At 39.2% G+C, this 25,732-nt stretch overlaps 1 protein-coding gene across 5 annotated transcripts in view; it reads left to right on the top strand.

Annotated features, from left to right (window-relative positions):
• Positions 1-25,732, top strand: part of CARMIL1 (capping protein regulator and myosin 1 linker 1) — a gene marked incomplete at both ends in the record, with an annotated part of 315,364 nt that overhangs the window by 163,714 nt on the left and 125,918 nt on the right. For all 5 annotated transcript variants that reach the window (XM_079713631.1, XM_079713629.1, XM_079713628.1 and 2 more), the window contains 4 exons: positions 89-164; positions 6,053-6,141; positions 7,350-7,444; positions 19,537-19,623. In XM_079713631.1, coding sequence (XP_079569757.1) covers positions 89-164; positions 6,053-6,141; positions 7,350-7,444; positions 19,537-19,623 — 347 coding nt within the window. The remainder of the gene's footprint in view (positions 1-88; positions 165-6,052; positions 6,142-7,349; positions 7,445-19,536; positions 19,624-25,732) is intronic.

Here is a 25,732-nt window from a genome sequence, read left to right as displayed (position 1 = left end):
TAAACTGGGATGTCATGGATTAAAAAGTCAAGCGCCAATATGGCTACTGTAAGAGCACTTTCATGTATTTTGTTATTTCTGCTTCTAGGGACCTAATACCTATCATTGCTGCTCTGGAATACAATCAGTGGTTCACTAAGCTGTCCTCTAAGGATCTAAAACTGGTAAGTAATTGAAGATGTTGCTTAGCTTTGCTGAATTTCAAAAACCTGATAATTATATAAAAACACAACCCACATTTGTTTTTCTACCACACTGGTGAGCTGCATACATGTTATTTCTTAGGGGGATATTTTCTTATAAATGATCTGCAGAACATTTTATAAAGTTTGTAATGTGAGATGCTTCAGAGAAGTACTTCCTCATGTTTTCAGCTGCTTCAGGCAATTTTAGATGATGAACAGAAAGACACATTTAGTGGAGCCTTCAGTACACACTCATTCTGTTGGCAAAGACTATTAAAGTTACATTTGCACAGCTGCAGATAGCAGGTTTTATGTTCCTATCTTGCATTCCATCTCCACAAAGCTTCCCTTCCTGAGACTTTAGGAAAACGTTACTAAGGTAGAGTTGGTCTGGTTTAATTATGATAGTTAACATTAATTTTCTAGATGAGTTTTTGGGCAGATTTATATGTAAGCAAAATGAAATCAAAGTGAAATCTGTTAGTTTTCATAAGGCATGGGGGAGCCAAAGTTTTGGTCAGTTTTACTATTGGAAATAAGATGCTCTGTTGGTTTTTTTTTGCAAATTCAAAGCAGCCATATGGATAGATGCTTATCCATGAGTTAGGTTTCTGCTGCTTCATTTTAGCACAGAAGATAATTTAGATGTTGTTGTATTGGAGACTTACATTCAAGCCTCCAACTTTCAGAGGTCATAGAAACTGGGGGTTTAAGATTTTAAAAGTGAAGAGATAGGATTTGGATTGAGACATGGATCTATTGAAAGTGGAGGGTTGAGATTTGCTGGTGGCCAGCCTGCTGGTTCTCTGAACTTGCCTGGCGTGTGAGTGGCTTAAGGCGTTATAGGTATGAGCATGGGCAGAACTCATTTGGGGATTATTAAGAGCCAGTGCAGTAGAGTGTGGGCTTGGAAACCCAGAAATCTGGGTTTCAGATTCTGACTCTTACTACAAGGCTGTGTGACCTTAGATACATTACTTGACCTTCCAGAGCCTCTGTTTCCTGCGTCCCTATTATTGTGAGCTAGTTGGAGCTCATGTCTTATCAGAATCTGTGTCTCAATAGCTACACAGTAAAAATTGGTTTAATAAATAGATGTCAAATGAGTTTGTTGAATGAATGAATGGACATAGCAATATAACTTTTGCAGGTTATTGAGATGAGTAAATAATGTGTATAGAAATTCTAGGGCCTCCCTGGTGGCGCAGTGGTTGAGAGTCCGCCTGCTGATGCAGGGGATACGGGTTCGTGCCCCGGTCTGGGAGGATCCCATATGCCGCGGAGCGGCTGGGCCCGTGAGCCATGGCCGCTGAGCCTGCGCATCCAGAGCCTGTGCTCCGCAACGGGAGAGGCCACAACAGTGAGAGGCCCGCGTACCGCAAAAAAAAAAAAAAAAAAAAAAAAAAAGAAATTCTAACAATGCCTAACGTGTGTTACAGGCATGTCACAATCAGATTAGCAAAGAGGCTGAGAAATGAACAAATGGGGGAGCATGAATTATGGAAACTGTATCAGCTACACGGCCGGGGGTGGTGGTGGTGTCTGAGGTCAGTGTTGACTGAGGTACGGATGGTGATCTCCCAGGGAACAAACAGACAGCCGTGGTGGGAGACCTGGGAACAGAAGCCTCTCATTGCTGTTTGCAGGGATGGGACCATTTGCAGGACTGAACCAGCAGAGATTCCAGGTGCGCGAAGGGAGCCATTTTGAGGAATGAGAAGTAGATTAGCCCAGGGATTGTGGGATCAGAGAGAACAATGCTTTGCTACCAAGTCAGTTTTCCTGGTTCATTCAGACATTCACCTAAGCCCATGATTTTCAAAATGGGGCACAAGAGAGCTATGAGGAGGTTGTGGATATCCCACTTTTGGAAGTTGTCCCAAATCATTAGTACCAGGCCACTGGTGCTGCCATTCTGTCATTATTCCTCTCAGGCAGCATCTCCTTTTAACTGCCTTAGATGTTTGGGGAAGAAAACATGCACCTAATTATTTTCAGTCTTGGCCAGACAAAGCATGTAAGTGTTCATATGCTTTCTTGGATGTCCCGGGATGGCAGGAAGTGGAGTGACAGGATTTGAGGATTGCCCTCACTACTTATCTATTAACTGAGATTTAAACATAAAAATGCAAATGTGCATAGTTTTAATATTTGGTACTTAAAAATGAAAAATGGTCTTTGGGCTATCTCTCTGCAAGTTTTCAAAAAGCATACTAGCAATTCTTCCATGTTTGTTACTCAAAGTTAAAAAGAAATGATAGGGACTTCCCTGGTGGTGCAGTGGTTAAGAATCCACCTGCCCAGGCAGGGGACACGGGTTCGAGCCCTGGTCCGGGAAGATCCCACATGCCACAGAGCAACTAAGCCTGTGTGCCACAATTACTGAGCCTGTGCTCTAGAGCCCATGAGCCACAACTATTGAGCTGGCGTGCTGCAACTACTGAAGCCTGTGCACCTAGAGCCCGTGCTCCACAACAAGAGAAGCCATCTCAATAAGAAGCCTGCACACCCCAACGAAGGGTAGCCCCTGCTCGCCGCAACTCGAGAAAGCCCGCACGCAACAACGAAGACCCAACACAGCCAAAAAGAGAAACTAAAAAAAAAAAAAGAAAGAAAGAAACGATACTTTCCCCTTTGATGGCTTCTACAGTATGCAGTCTCAAAACATTTTCTAACACCTGGTCTATTTGAGGCAAAGGAAGGCATTACACCTTCTGTGAATTTTTTAAAACATGAAGTGTAAAAAGAAGTAACCTCCTCTCAAGTTATATGAATTCTCTGCGTTGTTAATTCTCTGGGTTGTTAAGATTGCTGCTTGCTCAGTAGAAGTCTCCTGAGCTTAAGGTACCACAGGAAAAATATGACATATGCTTTATGCTGATCTTATGAAGCCAGTTAGCAGTCAGTATCCTAAATTTAAATGGAGGGATATAGAGATTTTTTTTTTTGAAGATATGCTGAATATGCAATTAGGACCAAGATTCTGGACTCATTAAATTAGCAGTAGAATTGAGGTCTTGCTCAATGCTCTCAGTTTTAGAATTTAGACAAGTCATTGAGCATCATTGGGTCTTTTTATTTATTTATATTTTGCGTGACGTGGGCCTCTCACTGTTGTGGCCTCTCCCATTTTCGGAGCACAGGCTCCGGACACGCAGACTCAGCGGCCATGGCTCACGGGCCCAGCCACTCTGCGGCATGTGGGATCTTCCCGGACCGGGGCACGAACCCGTGTCCCCTGCATCGGCAGGCGGACTCTCAACCACTGTGCCACCAGGGAAGCCCCATTGGGTCTTTTAAATCGTTTAAAAATGATATGGTTGGGCTGGATAACATACGTGGTTCCTCTTAGTTCCAAATTTTCATATTTGTTTTATTGGCTTAGTTCATTTGTTATTTTATAGTGATTCTTCTAGTTTTTATACTGTACATTTTATTTTTATTTTTAAATTTTTTTTAAAAGTTGATTTTCTTGTTTTTAAAATTTATTTTATTTTAATTTTTTTGGCTGCGTTGGGTCTTCATTGCTGGGCGTGGGCTTTCTCTAGTTGTGGCGAGCAGGGGCTACTCTTCATTGCGGTGCGTGGGCTTCTCGTTGCAGTGACTTCTCTTGTTGCACAGCATGAGCTCTAGGCGTGCGGGCTTCAGTAGTTGTGGTGTGCGGGCTCAGTAGTTGTGGCTCACGGACTCTAGAGTGCAGGCTCAGTAGTTGCGGTGCATGGGCTTAGTTGCTTTGCAGCATGTGGGATCTTCCTGGACCAGGGCTTGAACCCGTGTCCCCTGCATTGGCAAGTGGATTCTTAACCACTGCACCACCAGGGAAGTCCTACATTTGATTTTTAAATAAATACAAGCTCTTAGAGAGTCATTGTATTAATTTGTTAAAAAAATTTTTCCCTAAATCTGTAAATGTAGTGCTGAACATGAAGCAGACACTTGGGGAAGACTACATAATGGTAACATTTACTTGTTATCTAGGTTTGTGCGTGTATCTCTTTAAAATGTCCATCACTTTATATTCTTTGGTGTAGCAAATAATGCTTTTCATGTAGTTGGCACTTAATAAAAAGTAACAAAATTTAATGTAATCATAAATGACTTATTACTCCTCTCCCCTACTGGCATCTTAAAGAAAAGTTGGACACACTTTTCATACATTAAAAAAAAAAAACCTTTTATTACAGTAACTATGCCCAATGGATAAATGAAAGCCCTGCTTCACATCCTGGCTTTGGTAAATTACTTTTCTGGATGCTCTGAGGTAGCCCTGGAATGGTAATGATACCATGGATTGTTTCTGGAAATTAGAATAATCTTTGCAAAAACATGTCTGAGTAATCACTTTTTATCATGACGACACAGAATAAGACCAGTTCCTCTGGTTGTATATTGTAAGGTGAAGAATTATACTGATAAGGGGTCACCATTTTGAAAATCACCACTGTCAGCATAATATAAATTGCAGGCATTGAGTCACTTGGAATTAATTTTCCTCTCCCCTCATCAATCTGTGGGACACATTAGAAGCTCAGGAATAGTGTGAAAGCAACGTTACAGACCCAATGGGATCAAGCAGCACAGAAGAATTATAACAGCCTTAAGTGCTGGGTGACTTGGTGGTTTTTCCAAGTCAGTTTTTCTAAAGGCTACTTGACTGGAGAACTTTTGCTATATTTTATACTGTTCTCATAATGGTTAATCCAGTTGGGTATTTATGATCTGATAAATCAAAGAGCTATAATACTTTTATGTGGCATTTTAAGAAAAGAAACTGCTTTGACATTTGTATGCACGACACAGAAAATGATTTCTCTCTCTCTCTCTTTTTAAAATAATATAAAGGATTTAAATAGACCCTAGATTATAGTGACATTTAAATATCACTTTTTAATGTCCAAATAATTTTAAGGTCAGGAGCCACCTTAAATTACTTTTGGAATAAGGCAGTATATAAGTAAATATAAAACATTAATAAATAAAAATTTAAAAGAAAAAATTATGCACAATTCTACCAGGGCACAACTCTTCATTTTTCATAGTCCCCTCAAGACTTTTGCTACATCCCTTACCTATTTCAATTGTTGTAATCTTTATTAAACGTTTTATTTTAATTATGCATTTTCATTTAACATTATATCGTAAGAATTTAAATATTTTGACAGATATAAGTTTACAACTACATAATTTTTGTAAACATGAGGTTTATTAACATGAGACCATTAATTACTGAAGTCTTTCTTATTACCTTACCCTAGTTTAGAGATTACTAGTAGGAACATCGTAATACCTAACGATTATCAAGTGGTTATTCAGCCTCCCTTTTAAAGTACACGACATCTTTAATCTAATTTTCTTATCTACAAAAAGGGAATAATAATACTTAATTAACAGTTTTATAATGAAATACACGTAAAGGGCTTAGCTCAGTAAAGAGAGCCTCATCATCATCATCATCACCATTGTTGCTACCACTCAGTCTTTAGTTCGTTATTTTGGATATCACTTTCTTGGGAATTCCTTTTGGTTTTCCCAGGATTGGGTGAGATACGCCTCTGTATGCCCATAGCACTACCAAAAATGGCCTTTCTATTTTTCTATTTCTATATTTGTATTTTTCTGTCATAATTGTGTATTTTCTTCTTGTCTGATTGCCTTCCAGAGGGTACACTCTTGAAGGCAGAGACTTTGTCCTCTACGTTGTATTCCCAGGACCTTCATCGTGAGGGTGTGTAGTAGTAGATGTTGAGTCATAGTTTGTTGAATGAATGATTTATTTAACTAAAACTTTGCTTCTGCATAGATTTATGACAGTGAAGTGAGATTATTTTTAGACTGATGACATGGTCAAAGAATATTTTCTGTTATAGTCCACTGATGTCTGCGAACAGATCTTGAGGGTGGTGAGTAGGTCCAATCGACTGGAAGAACTGGTGTTGGAAAACGCTGGACTTAGAACGTGAGTATTTCCTGAATACATGAACGTGTTGCTTTAAAACATTTTGCCATTTCCTCTAAAATTAATATATAGTTTTGAGAAAAAAGTTAGGCTACTTACATATAGAGTATAGTGTATTCCCTTCTTAAAAAATAGTCCCTGTGATTCTCCATCATTATCATGAAGGTCAAGGATTTTCTAACATCTTTTGCGGTTGTGTCACATGGTATTTTTGAGGGTACATAAGTATAGTGGTTAAGAGCATGGACCCTTGAGCCAGACGCCTGATGGCTTTGGGCAAATTGTTTCAGTTCTCTGTGCCTCAGTCTCTTCATCTTTAAGGTGGAGATAATAATAATGCCTACTTTATAGAATATGGTAGTAAGGATAAATGAATTAATACATGGGAAGTGTTTAGAAAAGTATCTTTCATATTATAGATGCTATGTGTTAGCTTTTACTGGTATCATTAATGGTCATCATAGTAATAACACATTTCATAGGATGTTACTGCTTTGTTTTGAGCTGTTTTAGCCATTTCTCTCCCTTTTCAAATTCACACTTAAAATAATCTTCATCTAGTGGTTCAGTAGCCAATACCCAAGCCTTACCAGAGGCAGGCGAGTTTGAATCTGCTGGAGTAAAGACTTTACTGCTACTACGTGAGGAGGGCTGACAGTTTCATAATCATAGCACTTAGTGCGTTATTTTACGTTAAACACACCTGAAATAGTGATTTTGACTTTTGTTAAAATGTAGTGCTAGCAACTGTAGCCTTTAAATTCAATGATTAGGGCAATCAGTTTTGCATTCATGATTATTGCATGAAATTAGAACTGAGATAGTGAATAGCCTACTGTACTTTTCATGAAAAGCAGGTTCAGTTCAGGATTTGTTTTTTTAAGTCATGAAGGAGCCAAATAGTACTACTAATAGCATCCTGCAGTGTGTCTTTAAAGGGGCGATTATATATTTTCTTTTTCCTTTTGAATGAGGTTTTGACCGATCAAGATGAACCATATTCTAGCTATGGCTTTACAGACTCTCTAATGAGGATGTGAACTAGTGTAAATAGGTTGGTTCTTAACAAATATATGATATATAGGTTAATATTGTAAAGAATGCTTTTCTCTTTTTAGATTTCACCCTAGCTATTCTAGCTTTAAATTTTTTATTTGAGCAGTTTTACACTTTGTGTTATTTCATCTGACTGTTTTGTTTACTTGCAGAGATTTTGCACAGAAACTGGCCAGTGCTCTAGCGCATAATCCCAACTCAGGACTCCATACGATTAACCTTGCTGGAAACCCACTGGAGGATCGAGGTACCGTTACATTTACGTGACCATTGATGCCAGAACTGTAAGAGGATTAGGGAGTTTTAATTGAGCCATGCCTGAAAAATAGTGTCAAGTTTAGTTGTAATTATGTTATAAATGCTGCTGAGGCTCTTGTTGGCTTCTAATTCTTTCCACCCTTTTGTGAAAATACTCATGCTACAGTTTTATCAGCTGGTAAACTTTTCTTGAAGTGACACAGATGGAAAGGAGGGTATTATTTTTATTTATTATTTTTATTGAAGTCTAGTTGATTTACAATGTTGTGCTAATTTCTGCTATACAACCAAGTGATTCAGTTATACACATATATACATTCTCTTTTATATTCTTTTCCATTATGGTTTATCCCAGGATACTGAATATAGTTCCTTGTGCTGTACAGTAGGACCATGTTGTCTATCCATTCCAAATGAAATAGTTTGCATCTACTAACCCCAGACTCCCAGTCCATCTCTCCCCCACCTCCCCTCCCCCTTGGCAACCACATATCTGTTCTCTATGTCTGTGAGTCTGTTTCTGTTTTGTAGATATGTTCATTTGTGTCATATTTTAGATTCTACATATAAGTGATATGGTATTTGTCTTTCTCGGAAAGAGGATATTATTTTTAAACTATTGTATTTGTTTTTATTGCTGGGTAACAAATTACCACAAACGTGGCAGCTTAAGGTGACACAGATTTATTATGACACAGTGTTTTGGGGTCAGAAGTCTGGGTAGAGGTTAGGTGGGTTCTCAGTGTCATGAAGCAGAAATCAAGTTGTTAGCTGGGGCTGTGATCTTATCTGTGACCCGGGGTCTTCCTGAAGCTCACTGGTTGTTGGCAGAATCAATTTCCTGAGGCTGTAGGACTAGGTCATTGCTCATCGCTTGCCAGGGACCACTCCCAGCACCTGGAGGCTGTGTTCAGGTCCTTGCCATGTAGTCCCCTCCTCTCACAACATGCCTGTCTGCCTCGTGTTCCAGGCCAGCAGAAGCACATCTCTCTGATGCTCTACTTTCTTTTAGTCCGCTCACCTGTTTGAGTCAGACCCACCCAAGACAATCTCCCTTTTTTTCTTTCTTTTTTTTTTGCAGTATGCGGGCATCTCACTGTTGTGGCCTCTCCCATTGTGGAGCACAGGCTCCGGACGCGCAGGCTCAGCAGCCATGGCTCACGGGCCCAGCTGCTCCACGGCATGTGGGATCTTCCCGGATCGGTGCACGAACCCATGTCCCCTGCATTGGCAGGCGGACTCCCAACCACTGCGCCACCAGGGAAGCCCCAATCTCCCTTTTGATTACCTCGAAGTCGCCTGATTAGTAACCTAATCACATTCATAATATCCCAACATATTCATTGGTCTGCCCACACACTTGAAGAAATTATAGCGGGTGTGTTTACCAGGGGGCAGGAATCTTGAGGACCATCTTACAATTCTGACCATCACAAATGTTTTTAAATTTTTAACAAGATTTGCATGTAAGGATAGAGAGAAGTTGAAGGACTAGATTTCATGATGAGGCAAAAGAAGTTTTCATTAAAAGTGTTTGTGTGAGTAGAGGGAAGAGTCAGTAGGTTTAGAAAGTGAAACTTGAGAGTTTGAATTCACAGTAGGAGAACATTGATGGATGAGGTTTAAGATGAAGTAGCTTTATCTGTAGAGGGAATACTTCATTTTCATTATCTGTTGCAGATGTTTTCCAGCATTGTTGAATAAGGGCCTTTCATCTTGTGATGTTATATACTTGATGAGGATTAATTATTAAACTGAGCTGAAGATACTGATATAGACATTCAATTCTGCTTTTTTATTCCTGATATTGACATTGTTCTTCATTGAAAAAGATACCCACGTGGTATCCAAACAAACATTTGAAGAGGAACTTCCCAGCATCTGAAATAGTGAACCTAAAGGAAGGTTGAGACTGAATTGGAAAACTAGTTCACATGATAGACACTCTCATAGATTTATAGGGCAAAGCTGAAAATAATGGATACATATCCCTGCAACAGGAGTTTCTCTGGGGTTTAGTCTTTTCTTTCAGAAAAACAACTGTTCTATTAGTCGAATGCTACAAAGAGGTGACTATAACAAAGTGGAAACCATATAGATCACCTTTTATAGACATGAGGGCTGTTTGGCTTTTGTTTTTAAGATGGAAGGGACTTGGACATTTTTCTCTACTGACAGGACAAAATTAGTAGTTGTTAAATGCCAGTTGCTAAGGATGTGAAATCCAGAGTGCAGTAAGGGACACTCCTTAGTCATCAGGCAAACACAAATTCAAACCACATTGAGATACCACTTCAGAGCCAGTAGTTTGCCTATAATCAACATAAGTGTTGGAGAGGATGTGGGAAATGGGAACGCGTGCATTGCTGGCGGGAGTGTAAATGGGGCAGCCTCTTTGGATACTGGTTAACCAGTTGCTTCAAAAGTTAAACACAAATTTGCTTGATGACCCAGCAATTCCACTTCTAGGTGTAACCCAAGAGAAATGAAACATATGTCCACAAGAAGACTGGTGAGTGAATGTCGATAGCAGTGTTATTCATGATCGCCCCAAGGTGGAAACCCAAATGCCCATTACCGGTGAGGGGATAAACAAAGTATGGTGTATCTGTACTGTGGAACACTACTCAGTAGCACGAGAGAACGTGGCACTGATTCTGCCTAAGACACGGTTGAACCCCCAGAAGCGTTACGCTCAATTAAAGAAGCCAGACCCCAAAGACCTCTTGTTATTGTTTGGGTTTGGGAGGCAGTGAGGGGCAGAATGAGTCTGAGGCCCTTCATCTTTCTCGTCATGTGCGTCATATGCCCTGAGGTGCAGCCCTACTGGACAGCCTTATCTATTGGACCCTCTCCTTTGGCTTAAACTCCTGCAACAGTGCTTCCTTCATTCTGCCACATTGTAATTGGATGTGGATGTTTCTCCACCAGCTTAGTTCTCTTCCCTACTTCTGTCTGTCATTCTTTCCTAACCTTCTAAGACACACTACGTCTAGCCTAAGACCTTGTACGTAATCAAATATTTTCCTTAAATTTGATTTCGTTTAATCGAATTCCCTTTTGTGGTATTTAAATTGCCGTTGAAAACTATGGTGACGTTTATAGAGATTTCTTTTGTACAGAGTCAGAACATGTATTCAGAGATGACATTTCCCTGCCTCTTTCCTCCACTTTCCTACCTGTGTGACCTGATGTTGTGCATCTTTTCACCTAACTGCAGTCTGTTCCCAGGTGTTAGAACCATGAATCCTTCCAAGGATGTTTTCCACAGCTTGATGTGTAGATACTGACTCTTCGGGGTGTTTTCTACACACTTACATTCAAGTTTTGACACTCCGGACACGTTTCTGCCCCCTCTAAGTCATTCGTTGCTGTGTTTGCCGGTGCTCTGGGACAATTGCCAGCACCTGTATTCCCCACCTTTTTTCACTCTTGGGGCTGACCCTCCTGAACACAAATTCTTTACAGGTTTTTTTTTCATCCCGGCTAAATATCTGAAAGTGATTGGTAGCTTTTCTGCTCCTGGATGGAAAGTCCACAAGAAATCCAACTGAGTGTAAAATATTTATAGAAACTTGAAAATAGGGAAAAATTTTCCTGACTTTTTTTCTGAGCTTTTCAATGGAAAACAATAAAAAAGCATGGGGGAGGAGTTTGCAGTTGAATTGTTTAGTCTATAAAGAGAGACCGAGCCCAGGAAGATTATTTACAAGGAATTGCAAAGAAACACAAGGCATTTTGGCAGCCTAGAATTCTGAGGAATTTAAGCACCAAGTGGAATTTGATTTTGTACCTGAACCACCCTTTCAGGGACTTATTTGGAAACTCTAGAGAGGAAGTTTGGCTCCTTGCTTTGTGATATGAAAGTTGATGCAGCAAAGCCCTGATATTTACAGCTCAGCTTCCCTGTCAGGCTCATGTGCAGAGGACAGGCAGCCTTCTGTTGCTAAGGGGCTTGGGGTGGAGGAGGTTGAAGTTTGATTTAGTAGGAGGGGTGTAGTGTGTATGGGCAACGTTTCCAATGCTGGATGCCCTGCTTCCGCTCTGCAAGACCCCCACAGGGCAGTGAACGGACCACACACGTGCACGAGCTCCTCTTATCCTGTTTGTGGGACCGGCCCTGCTCCCCAGCTTGCTCTTGGCCTTCTAGTCCAGTGTGTTTTCAGATTGTAGGTCAAGACCTGGTAAGCATTTAAAAAAAAAAAAAGAAGAGGGCTTCCCCGGTGGCGCAGTGGTTGAGAGTCCACCTGCCGATGCAGGGGACATGGGTTCATGCCCCGGTCCGCGAAGATCCCACATGCCGCGGAGCGGCTGGGCCCGTGAGCCATGGCCGCTGAGCCTGCGCGTCTGGAGCCTGTGCTCCGCAACGGGAGAGGCCACGGCAGTGAGAGCCCCGCGTACCGCAAAAAAAAAAAAAAAAAAAAAAAAAGAAATAGGATAGAAAATACCAGAGTGCATTGTTCAGGAAAACTTGGGTTTTAGTTTTCTGTTACATGTGTATGTGTTTATTTTGGTATGAGGTTCCTGCATCATGATGACAAATCTTTTTCTTTATGTGGGTCATGGTCGAAAAGGCTTGAAACTCCCTGTTCTAGCTGAACTTCCTTAACTAGTTCTGTGGTGAGTCCTCTAGGCTGACCTAGTATCTGAACCAGGGTGTTTCAGTCATCACCTCGTGACTAATCCTTTGGATGTGATGACTTTTTGGATCAAAGCTGAGTGTTTTGGGGGAATGCAGCCCTTCTCTCTCTGCTCATTTCACACACTTTCCTTCCCTAAATGTCTTCCCGGTTCTCCTAGATTTTATGATCTTAGCCTCATCAGGAATGTCTGTCCTTATTTCCTCCCCTCACTTTGTTCTAAATTGGATTATTTTGTTTAAAGATGATTTAGAATCCTGTCTCAGAGTGTTTTTCTTTTGGAAATGTTGACCTGAAGCACGCAAATATTTTTTTTTTCTCCAGCCATCTGGTGGTGGCTCTGATTTGATTTTCTGGATGAGACAAGATAAATAGATTCTAGAATTGTCCCTTACATTTTGGGGGTGCTGTAGATCTTTCATATCTCAGTGTATACCGGTGGATTCTGGAGTCAAAATACATAGGTTCCAATCTGGGCTTCTCTACTTTACATCCGAGTTTCCTTGGACTAGTTACCTAACTTCTCTATGCCTCAGATTCCCCATCTCTAAAATAATAATAGCACCTCCTACATAACGGTGTTCTAAGGATTAAATGAGATAATACACATAAAAGCCATAAGAATTGCCTGTCACATACTATGCACTCAATAAGTGTTAACTTTTACTACCATATTTGATTCATAAAATAGTCTTGTGAAGTTAAATAGCACAAATGTTATTATTCCCCTTTAGAGATGAGGAAACCATGTTAACATAATTTGGAAAAGCTTGCAGAGTCATACCTAGTACCGACAGACTCTTGTTCGGAATTGCCTTAGTGATCAATCAATCAGCCTCTTATACTGTGGTTGGGATTTTCTGATTTGGCTGTCTAGATTTCCCTTGGAAGTGGAAGGAAATAATTTTGTGTATGCCATTTACTTAGTTTTGTTTGTTTGTTTTTTTTTTTAGTGTTTCTGAACTCTCCAGGGAAGCCATTGGAATTAGTAGAAATCTAAAGATTTTAACTCTCACCTGTGTTCTGACATCTACAGTGTCAAATCTATATGCTTTCTAACAGACAAGAAAGAGGTCTTTTGTTTCCCTGTATCATGTTGCTAGAATTCCATAGCAGGATTTTGTTAAATTATTAATATTATGCTTTCAGTCAACAAGGACCACCTTAAACCGTTTTTTCCAACCATGTGAATCACACTGATTCCAGAATATCAAAATTTTAGAGTTTTATATGTTATTGTCATAGGCTTTTAAGTACATGCATGATTAATGGGTTAAAACTGCAATGTCAAATTTAATTTCCTGTCTTAGGAAGTTAATTACATCAGATGGCAAATTATAATTCTAAACATTTTATAATTACTTTTTTATTAGTCATAAATATTTCAATAATAGTTTTGTTTTGAAATGAGAAATAAAAATTGGACCATTTTTTTCTTCTAAATTTGACACATAGTAAAACAAAAATAAATTACAAGAAGGGTTATTCATTAAGTCTCCAGATGAAAACTTTTGGTGATAAATTTCATTTTAATTCACAGCTCTAAAGGCTAAGTTTTGCTTTATTTGGGGGGCAGAATTGAATAGTTTTGGCCAGAGGTTGAAAAAGTCTCTTCTGTCCTTTCTTTGTGGGGAAATGTTTTCTTGATGATCAGTTTCTTCCATGGCACTATTGAGTAACTAACTTCAGGAAGTACAAGGCAGGTTAATTTTTTTGTTTTTCCTGAGATTTTGGCTGCCAGCCACCCTCAATTTATTCATGTTGCCAAGACCCGATTTCTGAAGTCTGCCAAAGTGGAGGACCCTTTGTGTAATAATGTGTTACCTTTCTATCAAAAGTGAATTTAGTTTTTTCATTTTCAAAAAACTGAACAGTACTGACCCCAGTTATGCCTCTCATTCTATTAGCACTTAGCAAGGGTGTTTCTTTAAAGAAGAAATATAATATATTTATGAGTTGTGGATGCCTAGGAAACTAAAACAAAACATTTCATCAAGAAAAAAAGAAGCTAGTAACTTAGTCTGGGATTAGATAAAAAATACTTTAACCAAACAATCTTGTATCTGAGACTTTAGTCCTTTTTACCTTTAATCCTGCTTTCTTTGTTTAAAATAAATGCTCAAACATGACTTTATTCACCTTTTTTCTAACTTAGGAGCTTCACTTTTTATTACTTTCATTACTTAGGGTGTGATAGTTCTATTTCTAGAGAAGAGTATTGTTGGATTATTTATTCTTTTCTGTCTACCTTCCTTTTTTTTTTTTTTTTTTTTTTTGCGGAACACGGGCTTCTCACTGCTGTGGCCTCTCCCGTTGCAGAGGACAGGCTCCGGACGCACAGGCTCAGCAGCCATGGCTCACGGGCCCAGCTGCTCCGCGGCATGTGGGATCTTCCCAGACCGGGGCACGAACCCGTGTCCCCTGCATCGGCAGGCGGACTCTCAACCACTGCGCCACCAGGGAAGCCCCTGTCTACCTTCCTTTTTAAAAGAAAGTTTATGATTAAGGAATGAACAGATGGGTGGGTGTCACCAGTAGTGTAAAATAATTGTTCCATTCTGGCCTTGCATTTGGTTGTAGGCATTTACAATTTTATGTGGTGTTCCAGGTGTGTCTGACACAAAAGAAATTATCATTTTCTCAAAGAACAAAGCAAAACAACTCAAGTCAACCTGAATGAAACAAATTTGAAGTTTAAGTTTGATCTAACAGATATTTTCAGCATGATTTGGGGATGTATATATCCATTTTTAAACATTGTTGTAACATATACTTTGCTGAGTGAAAAAATACATGAAAGAATTGGTCATGAGTAGTCAATGAGAACGCTTGTCAATATTTAAAGTAAGAATCTGGTGTCCTTTCCTCTTCCATACCTAATTTTTTTTTAAAGACTTAACTTTTTTAGAGTAGTTTTAGGTTCACAGCACAATTGAGAGAAATGTAGAGAGATTTCATACATTCCCTGGGCCCACATAGGCATAGCCTCCCTCGTTATCAACATCCATCAGCAGAGTTAAGACATTTGTTACGATTGATGACCCTCCATTAATGCATTGTAATCACCCAAAGTCCATAGTTTTCATTAGGGTTCACTCTTGGTGTTGAATGGGTTTGGACAAATGTATAATGACATGCATCCCTCATTATAGTATAGTATCATGCAGAGTATTTTCACTGCCTGAAAAATTCTGTGTTCTACCTGTTTATCCTTCCTCCCCATGCATCCCCATGCCCAACCCCTGGCAATCACTGGTCTTTCTACTGTCTCCGGAGTTTTGCCTTTTCCAGAATTTCGTGTAGTTTTCAACTACTGTGGGTAAATACCAAGGCGTGTGATTGCTGAATTACATGGTAATAAGAAGTTTAGTTTTATAAGGAATCACCAAACTGTCTTCCAAAGCAGCTGTCCCATTTTGCATTCCCACTAGCAATGAGTGAGCGTTCCTCTTGCGCCACATCCTGGAACATTTGATGTTGTCAGTGTTCCAGATTTTGGCCATCCTAATAGGTGTGTAGTAGTATCTCATTGTTGTTTTAATTTGCATTTCCCTGATGACATATGATGTAGAGCATCTTTTCATATGCTTATTTGCCACTTGTATATCTTCTTTGGTGAGATATCTATTAAGGTCTTCGGCTCATTTTTTGATTAGGTTGTTTATTTTCTTACTGTGGAGTATTAAGAGTTCTTGTATATTTTGAATAACAGTCCTTTATCAGATGTGCCTTTTGCAAAGATTTCCTCTCAGTCTGTGGCTTGTCTTCTCATTCTCTTGACATTGTCTTTTGCAGAGCAGAACTTTTTGATTTTTTAAAATTAATTTATATTGGAGTATAGTTGATTTACAATGTTGTGTTAGTTTCTGCTGTACAGCAAAGTGAATCAGTTATACATATAGCCACTCTTTTTTAGATTCTTTTCTCATATAGGCCATTATAGAGTGTTGAGTAGAGTTTCCTGTGCCATACAGCAGGTTCTTATTAATTATCTATTTTATATATAGTAGTGTGTATATGTCAATCCCAGTCTCCCAATTTATCCTTCCCCCCTCCTTGGTAACCAACAGAACTTTTTAATTTTAATGAAGTCCAGCTTATCAATGATTTCTTTCATGGACTGTGCCTTTGCTGTTGTACCTAAAAAGTCACTGCCACCCACAGACATCTAGATTTTCTCCTCTTCTGTACCTAATTTTCTGAAGTAACTTTTTTCATTGAAGTATAATGTACATTGATAAAAGTTTGTAAATCCCTTAATGAATTTTTACAAAGAGGATGCTCTTATACAACCTCTACAAAGATCAAGAAATAGGACATTACCAGCACTGCACAAGCTTCTCTTTTGTTTTGCCCCACCCTTCCCCTCCACCACCCGGAAAAGATAACTGCTATTCTGACTTCTGTTATGATAGATTAGCTTTATTTATTCTGGAACCTCACCACTATAGAATTACATAATACATACTCTTTTATATTTGTCTTCTTTTGCTTTTCTTTGTTGAGAGGTTTTTAATAATAGATTTATTATTTTCTTAAATAGAGGAGATTATTTCTTACGTAAATTTTGCTAAGTTGTATTTTTCATGTGGAATTTCTTCTAAAATGATACATTTTTTGATCTGTAGATTTTTTTATACCCTTCAGTTCTATTTGTAGTGTCTGCAGGATCTCTACTGGCATTCTGTTTTCATTTCAGATTTATATAATTTGATTTGATCCTTTTCTTTCTCTCTCTTTTTTAAAGTCTTGCTGGGATTTATTAATTTTATTGGTTTTTTTTTTGAAGAACAAGCTTTGTTAAATTTACTTATTTATGACTGCTTTCTGTTTAATGATGTCTTCTCTCTGTTATTTCTTTCCTTCTGTTTATAGGGATGGAGTGAGGATTAATTTGCTTAGTTAAATTAATTAGTTTTTTTTTTTAACACATCTTGAGATGGATACTTTGATAATTAGTTTCCAGCTTTTCTTCTTTATTCACATATGTATTTAGGAGTATAGACTTCACTCTAAGGAGGGCTTCAGTTGTATCCCCAAAATTTGATGTCATAATTTAAAAAATTTAAATAAAAAAATTTAAAAAGATTTCCATTGTGATTTGTTTTTCTTGGACTCATTTGTTATGTAGGTATATATTGCTTAAGTTCTAATTATTGGGGGATTTTCTAACTATAATTTTTTTATAATTCCTATCTTAATTCCATAGTAATGGTAGCAGTTAGAGAACATACTAATAGTTTGAAAATATACTCTGTATGATTTCACAGAAGTTAAGCAATATACTGTTTGTTGAGACTTGCTTTATGACTCAGTAGATGGTCACTTTTGTTAAATTTTCCTCGTGTACTTTGAAGAAATATGTTCTGTAGTTATTAGGTACAGTGTTTTAAATATATCAAATAGATTTTTTTCATTATGCTCTTGATATCTTGTATATTTTATAGCTTTTTTGTCCATTTATCAGCTACTGACAGGTGTGTTTAAAAATCTCCCACTATTGAGTGTGTGTGTGTGTGTATACACACACATATATATGTATAATAATACATGTATTTTCTTTTTTCTTTTTTTTTTTTTTTTTTGTGGACCTCTCACTGTGTGGCCTCTCCCGTTGCGGAGCACAGGCTCCGGACGCGCAGGCTCAGAGGCCATGGCTCACGGGCCTAGCCGGGCCTAGCCGGGCCTAGCCGCTCCGCGGCATGTGGGATCTTCCCGGACCGGGGCACGAACCCGTGTCCCCTGCATCGGCAGGCAGGCTCTCAACCACTGTGCCACCAGGGAAGCCCCTATTTTCTTTTTTTGCCATTAGATTTACTTTATATATTTTGAGACTATGATATTCAGATTGTGCAGATTTAAAACTATTACATCTTCTTCATTAAAGCAATATCTCATTTATCTCTAGTAATACTTCTTAAAATCTAACTTGTTTTATATTATTACAGAAAAACTAGCTTTCTTTTGGTTAGATTTGCAGCATATATCTTTTTCCATGCTTTTAGGTTCACTTTGGAATACGTGCATTTCTAAGTGTGTCTCTCGAAACCATCTGATATTATTGTTTAGCTAATCCATCTTTGACTTTTAGTCTGAATACTTAGTACATTTATATTTAATGTAATTATTGATTTATTTATGTGACAATCCACTATATATCTGTTTTCTCTTTATCACTTTTTTTTGTTGTTCCCTTTTCCTTTCACTTTTTTTGACTTTTGGATTAATCAAGTTTTCAAAATTTCTCCATCTTTTTCCTCTCTCCCCTCCCACCCCAATACATTTTACAAGAATGTATTGACTAAATATCAGTCCTGTTCCCTCTCTGCAATTAACATTATGGATTAATATTTTCAAATCTCTAGAAATATTTTTAATTAAAAAACCTGTTTAACATGATTTAATCCAGCGATTGTCAAACTTATTTGGGAAATGCTGTGGGAGATAGGTAGGGTCTCCCAGTACCCTACCATCCTTGGGGAAATTCCCATCTAGAAGCTTCATCAAGCTGAATGATGTCTAGGTTATTTCTAGAGTAGTACGTATTAATTAATAAAATTTATATGTAATTTGGGGTTATGTGATAGGGCAGCAGCCAGCACGGTTGTTCCTTATTGGTGCCTGGAGTTTGAGAATCAGTCTGTGGGACCATACAGTTAATACTGTTTTAGGATTCTTCCCAAAACATGCCCCCTGGGAAGGTGATAACTCAGATACAGCAGGAGGTTGGTTGAAGGACCTGTTGGAAGAGCATACATTCATCTGTTATTTATTTCATCCCAGAAAAGAGTCTACATTCATTACAGTCCTTGGGTGAGTGAGCTGGTTTTCACAGTAGCCCACACTGGCTATTAAATTTAGAGACCACCTGATTTTTATTACTGTAAATTCCTTGGGATTAATTTTATGTTACCAAACGTAAGTTAAAGGTAGTTTAAAACATGCTCTGTTGCTTTGTCTGAGGTTGTTAGCCATAATCCAATTAAATATTGGAATCCATCTGCTTAAAGTGAAGCTGTTATCTGAATAGTTAATATCACATTGTTTTTCTTGACAATAATTAAATAGCATGCTTCCGCTCACCCAGAAGAGTGATCAGCTCATTAAGACACAGTTTAAAAAGAAAAGGGTCGAAATTATATCACTCTTCCCAAGACTATTTGCATTTGAAATAGCACTATGAGGAGAGGATAATACTTGGTCCAAAGAAAAACATCTCTAATGGTAAAGTTCCGATAATTGTGCTTTTCTCTTACCCTATAGGTAGGACTGAAAGTAAAGGAGGCATGATGGTAGATGATTAGAAAACAGTGTCTTAACATTAGAAAGAAAAAACGATCACTTTAATTGGAATCAAAGTTAATTTTCAGGCATTGTAAAACAAATGCAATCCTAACAACTTAAAAATTCTAACAATCCCCCTTTTCCCTTTCTTTCTCAGGTGTGTCGTCTTTAAGTATTCAGTTTGCCAAACTCCCAAAGGGATTAAAGCATTTAAATTTATCTAAAACCTCATTGTCACCTAAAGGTACAGTATATCTTATTTATTTAACTGTGTGTCTATAATATTTCTGCTGCCCCATGGTATCTTACATAGTTAGAATTAATACTCGTTGTGTATCTGCATTTAAAAATGTAGTTGACCCTTGAACAACGTGCTCTGAACTTCCTGGGTCCACTTACATGCATATATTTTTCAACAGTAAATACTACAGTAGTACACGGTCCACAGTTGGTTAAATCTGCAGAAGTGGAGGAACCGTGGATACAGAGAGCTGATGATTTGTTACACGCAGACTAATCCCCATGTTGTTCAGGGGTCATCTGTATGTGTATTATAGTACTCTGGCAGTTTTAAGATAAAGAAGTTATCTGATTGGACTTCTGGTGTTCTAAAGTGAAATGCTTTCAGAGTAGAGAATAATTTTCAAGTATACCTGTGGTCTCCAACTTTTTAAACTTTGAGTCAGGGAACGCTCACCTGGCTGCCTCCTGCCTCACATTCCTAGAGGTAACTGGTTGTGCTTTGCTGTTGTTGTTTTTGTTTTTGATTTAGCAATGTTTTGTTTGTTTTTATTGACGTATAATTGACCTACAACACTCTGTTAGGTCCAAGTGCGTAAGATAGTGATTTCAATATTTCTGTACATGACAAAATGGTCGGCACTGGTTGTGTTTTTCTTGGTTCATCCTTGGAAAGACATCAGCCATCCCCACTTCCCCGTTACCCCTTCCCCTCCAGATGGACTGTCTGCTGCACAGAAAACAGTTGGGCCTAACTGCCCAGTCCCAGTCACCACTGTAGCTCTACCTGCTCTATTTCCTGTCCTGGAAATTGCCTTTCCTTCCCCAGGTTCCTTCCTGATTCCGCTCACCATCCTCTCAGTTTTTCAGTTTTGTTCTTATTTTGCTACATCAGCACCGTCACAATAATAATTAAAATCTCCCTGCATACACCGTGCCTTTGCATACGCTTCGTATTCTGCTTGAAAAGCTTGTCTTTCATCTTGTGTAGGGAAAACCTCCATGCTTGCCTTCCTTCTGTGTTTCTCTTTCCTGTGCATCTCCTTTACTACTCACACAAAACATCTCATTTCTGACACCTCTGGTCACCAGATGTGTGGACGTTTTCCCCTCACAACAGGTAATTCTCTGTGACACCACCTGGTAGATTCAGCTCAGTATCTACCTGGAGATGGCATGAGATCCTACAGGTTAAGGGCTCAGTCCCACAAGACTGCCATGCCCCCTGACCGCCTTTAGATACCAATTCACACGCCCAGGTTATCAGAGGTTCCAAAGACCCCCCCTCCTTTAGTTTGATTAATTTGCTAGAGTGGTCCATAGAACTCAGGGAAACACTTACTTACGTTTACTAGTTCATTAAAGGGTATGATAAAGGATACAGATGAACAGCCAGATGAAGAGATATTTAGGGCGAGGTCTGGGGGGGTCCTGAGCCCAGGAGCTTCTGTTCCTGTGGAGTCGGGGTGTGTCACTCTCCTGGTGTGGATGTGTCCATCAACCTGGAAGCTCTCCAGAACCCATACCATTGGGATGTTCGTGGAGGCTGCATCACGTAGGCGTGGTCAGTTATTAACTGCATTTCCAGGCCCTCTCCCTTTTCTGCAGAAGTGTTGATGGGTGGGGGTGGGGCTTCTCAGCATGGCTTGGTCTTCCTGGTGACCAGCCCCCATGCAGGAGCCCACCAGGGTTACCTCATTAGAGCAAAAGATGCTGCTAATGCTCTTACCACTTAAGAATTTACAGGAGTTTAAGGAGACCTGGGTTGGTGTCAGGGTCAAAGACAAATATTAGAACAAGGGATGTTTCTAGTGCTCTCATCACCTAGGAAATTACAAGGGTTTGAGGAGCTCTGTGCCAGGAATGGGCATGGGAGGCAGAGACCCATATATATTTTCTCTTATCTCACACATCTCCAAATATTCTTGGAGAGCTTTAGTTTATTTTATAAAACCCTCATCTGTGATCATCTCTTCTGAGATGTCTTATTCCTGAGGCCTCAACAGAATCAATTTCTCTTTCCTTTGTGTCACTTCTAGATCATATCTAACATTATTGTATAAATGTGGTGTCTTCCCTACTCGAAGGGGGCTCTCCTTGCAGCCTCTGTGTCTCTCATCTCCGTATTTCCAGCACCTGGCATAGTGCCTGGACCATTGTGGGTGTTTAGTGAAAGTTTCTTGAATTGAATAATTTCCCATTCCTTAACTACATCACTATCTTTTGAGGGCAGTATGTGTAGCGATTGCTGGTTCTCTTGCAGATTGCCTAGGTTTGAATCCTAACTTTTTTGCTTACTATAAATTTGCTTTTACAATCTCTTGGTTGTACCTACCTCATTTGTAATATGGAAATACGAGCATCTGCTTCATCAGAGGTGGTGGGATTAAATGGGTTAATACGCACACAGTGCAGTTTTTGGCACAGAGGCCGTGCTATCCCTGCCTCCATCATCTTCTTCCTCTTCCTTCTCCCCTCTCCTCCCTCTCCCTCTCCTCCTCCTCTCCTTCCTCCCTCCCTCCCTCCCTCCTGCCTTCCCTCCCTCCCTCCTCCCCTCTCTCCCTCCCTTCCTTCCCTCCTTCCCTCTGCTGTGTGTTTTTATATGCTTTTATTTCGCCTGGGACAACCGCAGTGTCACACCTACAAATCTGGTGAATGACTGCTCCTCCTGGAGGATTCAGTTTCTATCTCATTTTCTCTTTGAAGCCTCTCAGACAGCCTCCTCTCACCACACCCTGTGGGACTAGATGTTCCCTTCTCTGTGTTCCATAGCACAGGAATTTGTAAATTCCTCAATTTTACTGCGTCTCCCATTGTATTTTGGTTGTGTCCTAGCCTGGGAGGTTCTGGATGGTAAGGGCTTTGCCTCATTCATTGCCATGTCCCTGGCACCCAACACACTGCAAGTTCTCACTAAATGTGTCGTGGATGAGTGGGTGAAGCAAAGTGGTCCCGGAATGGTTTTCTATCCATCTAGTCATACTTTATTCTGACCATACAGTTTCACTGAGTGATTTGAAATTGGGGATGGTTCCATACGTCCCATGATTTTATGTGCACACATTTGTACCCACATGTTTAAGATGAAGGCATAAAAGTAACTTTCCAAAGGGAAACATTTCCCCAGGAGCCAGTGTTTTCTGTCTTGATGCCTGAAGCCATCTACAGATCTTAAAGCTAAGTGTATGTAGTCCCTTTTTGTTATCACTGTTCTACCTAAGCAAATTAGTTTCTTAAAAACCTTTTTTTTCTGATGATTATCAATGCATTACATATTGATGGTAAAGATTTAGAAGATACTGAAAAGTATAAACGAGAAAGCAAAAATTACTTGTAATGCCAGTACCAAGCCATTACAAGACTGTCACTGTTGACAACTTGGTACCCATCCTTCCACACTGTTTTCTGCCTGTACATAGTTTATTTATATACATACCTACAAAAAATACTCACATGCATACATGCGATTATACTGTGCTTACTATCTCATAAGCTTCCTCTCCTGCCCCCTGTAGTAAATTGTGATCATTTATGTCAGTAAATACTTGGTCCACTTTCAAAGGCTATGCCATAGTTCAGGATATGCAAAATGTTCCCTAATTTATTTAAATGATCTATTGTACATTTAGATCATTTAAAATTCTTCAGTGCTGCAAAGAACACTAAAATGACTTCTATATCCAGTTAATGGTCATGTGTTAATTTCTTCTTTAGGATAAATTCCTGTAAGTAGAATTGCTAGATCAGAGTTTGCAAACATTTTTAAAAGCTTTTTCTGATATTTATTGTCGAGTTGTCCTCCAAGTATTTCATATAACCCTCTTTACACTCTCACTATCCGTGGATATTGTTCTCTTTTTTAATTGTTTATCAAGCATATGAACAAAAGTGTTCTGATATTTTAATTTTAGTTTCTTCAGTTATTGCTTAAGTAGCTTTTCCCGCCTTATTCCTTAGTCACTTGTATTTCTTTTGGAGAAAATTGCGAGTCCCCCTCCTCTGTTACTGTTCTGTTTACAGTGTCAATTTTTTTCTTTATTCATTTGAATTCTCCACACATTAAAATGTTAATCATTTATTATGTGCTTCATAAGTCTAACTCTTTTTTGAGGTAGAGGTTTTTTTGTTTTTAAACTTGATTATATTTATTTAACTTATTTGTTCGTTACTATAAGACAGATAGAGGGATGCTATAATCATTGATCCTTCTCAGGGCAGGTTTGGGTTCTGAGGCACCTGAGTGCTACCCACTCACTGATGCCCTGTCCCTCCCAGTGTGATGAGAGTGGGCAGATTCCCTAGGCAGAGCTGGGTTCCTCAGCTTCCTTGTGAATCAGGACAGCCCCACATGCCCTATACCCTTCACAAATAAAGATCAACACCTTTATCTCTTCTCTGCAATAAAATGTGTTTGAGAATTAATAACATGTGACCCAAAGAATTTTAAGTTGCCCTTCCTAAGATGTATATCTTGAAATGTTGTTTTTTAAAAAAAATTGATTTCTTAAAGGTTTTCAGTATTCTTGCAGACTGTCACAAAGGATCTGAAAGGTTTTGCAGGTTCAGAATAACTCAGATTAAATTGCAGTTTTAAGCTTTTGCTGAATTTGACTCACATTTATATGTTTGTTCTATGAAAACATTTATATTCATGGCTCATAATTCAAGACAGATTTTTTTTTTAATCTGCCCATGACATCCACACTGTCTCCAAATATCCTTTCTCTTCCTCAGATGTTAGCTAAGTGATAGTTTTCTGGATTTCTAGTAAATGTCCTGCTGGTTGCCAGATTATGTCAACGCAGGGCCATCTGGTACCACCTTTTTCCAGCTGTAAACACTCCAATAATAAATATGAAGAATGGTCAAAATCACTAGACAACCAGAATCGACGATAGCATGAAAATCTGTGCATAGTTTGGGTTGGAAGAGCCTGATTTTTTCCATCCTATATTTTTGTGCTTTCCTGCTATTAGTGTGTTATTAACACAGGCCTCATGTGGATGTAGGCTCCAGAGGTGGGGGAGGAAATCCTTCATTCTGTTTCAGTAGCTTGCAGCTGAGCTGATAACATGATTCTCTCCCAGTTCTATTCAGATGTTGGCCAACTGCCAAGCGCCCCCGCTTGTCAAGGAGCGTTTTGCTGTCAAGACTAATTTCATCTTCTAATTTCGGAATTTATTTATTGAGTTTTGTTACACCGCACTAAGGACATAATTTTACAAATTTTACAGATGATTTTCTTGATGAGAGTCTGATATTTTCCACAGGTTTTGGACTCGATTATTCCATTTCAAAATACATTGATACCACCAATAACAGGACAAACTGAAGGAAGCTGGTCATTTAAACAATCACAGAAGTTGCCTCCAGAAATTAACCTTTTCTGTGGGCCATTGCAAGTTCCTTTTATCTAACACAATTAATCAAATCTCCACCTCCTTCACTGCAAAGCTCTTGTCTCTTACCTCTTTGATAGTATTGACCTCGCTAGATTATGATTATTCAACTGTGTGGGTCTCCCACTGGACTGGCTTTGAGAGGGTAAAAGAGTATCCCCTGGGTCTCAGAAGCCCACGCCTGGTATACGGTAGGCCTTAAATAAAGATTTGTTGTATTGAATAAATATTCCTCGTGTAGCACTGGCTTTTCATCCTGGAATTTATTTAGCTTCTTTCGTGGTGGTCTTTGAACTTTTTGAGGGCAAAGAATGGGTCTTATTTACACATATCTCCCGAATCCCCAGCATTTGATAAACATGTTATGAGCACTTAATAAATGTTGAGTCGTTGGCCAAGAAATTCTTCCATGTACTTAAGTAAAACATTTTCCCCTCTCTGCCTCTGAGTCTTCTCTCTACAAACCCAAATGCACACTCACCATCAAGAAATGGCTCAGTAGCCTTTATTGGACACACGCTGGAGTTGGTTCTCTGTAACTCTCGAAAGCTGAAGGATGAGGTAGTAACCCCTCCATGAGTGCCATGCACCAAACATTCTAAACTTGGAGCAGCGTACCGCTCCAGTGTGGGGTGGTACTTGTAACCCTCAGCTTTTTTTCTTCTTGGACTGCCTCCTTGGGTCCTGCAGCCGTGACCAGTTCTGGCCTGACCC

Source organism: Hyperoodon ampullatus, assembly GCF_949752795.1.
Source record: "Hyperoodon ampullatus genome assembly, chromosome: 10".
Taxonomy (NCBI): Eukaryota; Metazoa; Chordata; class Mammalia; order Artiodactyla; family Ziphiidae; genus Hyperoodon; species Hyperoodon ampullatus.
This window is presented reverse-complemented; position numbering and strand designations above follow the sequence as displayed.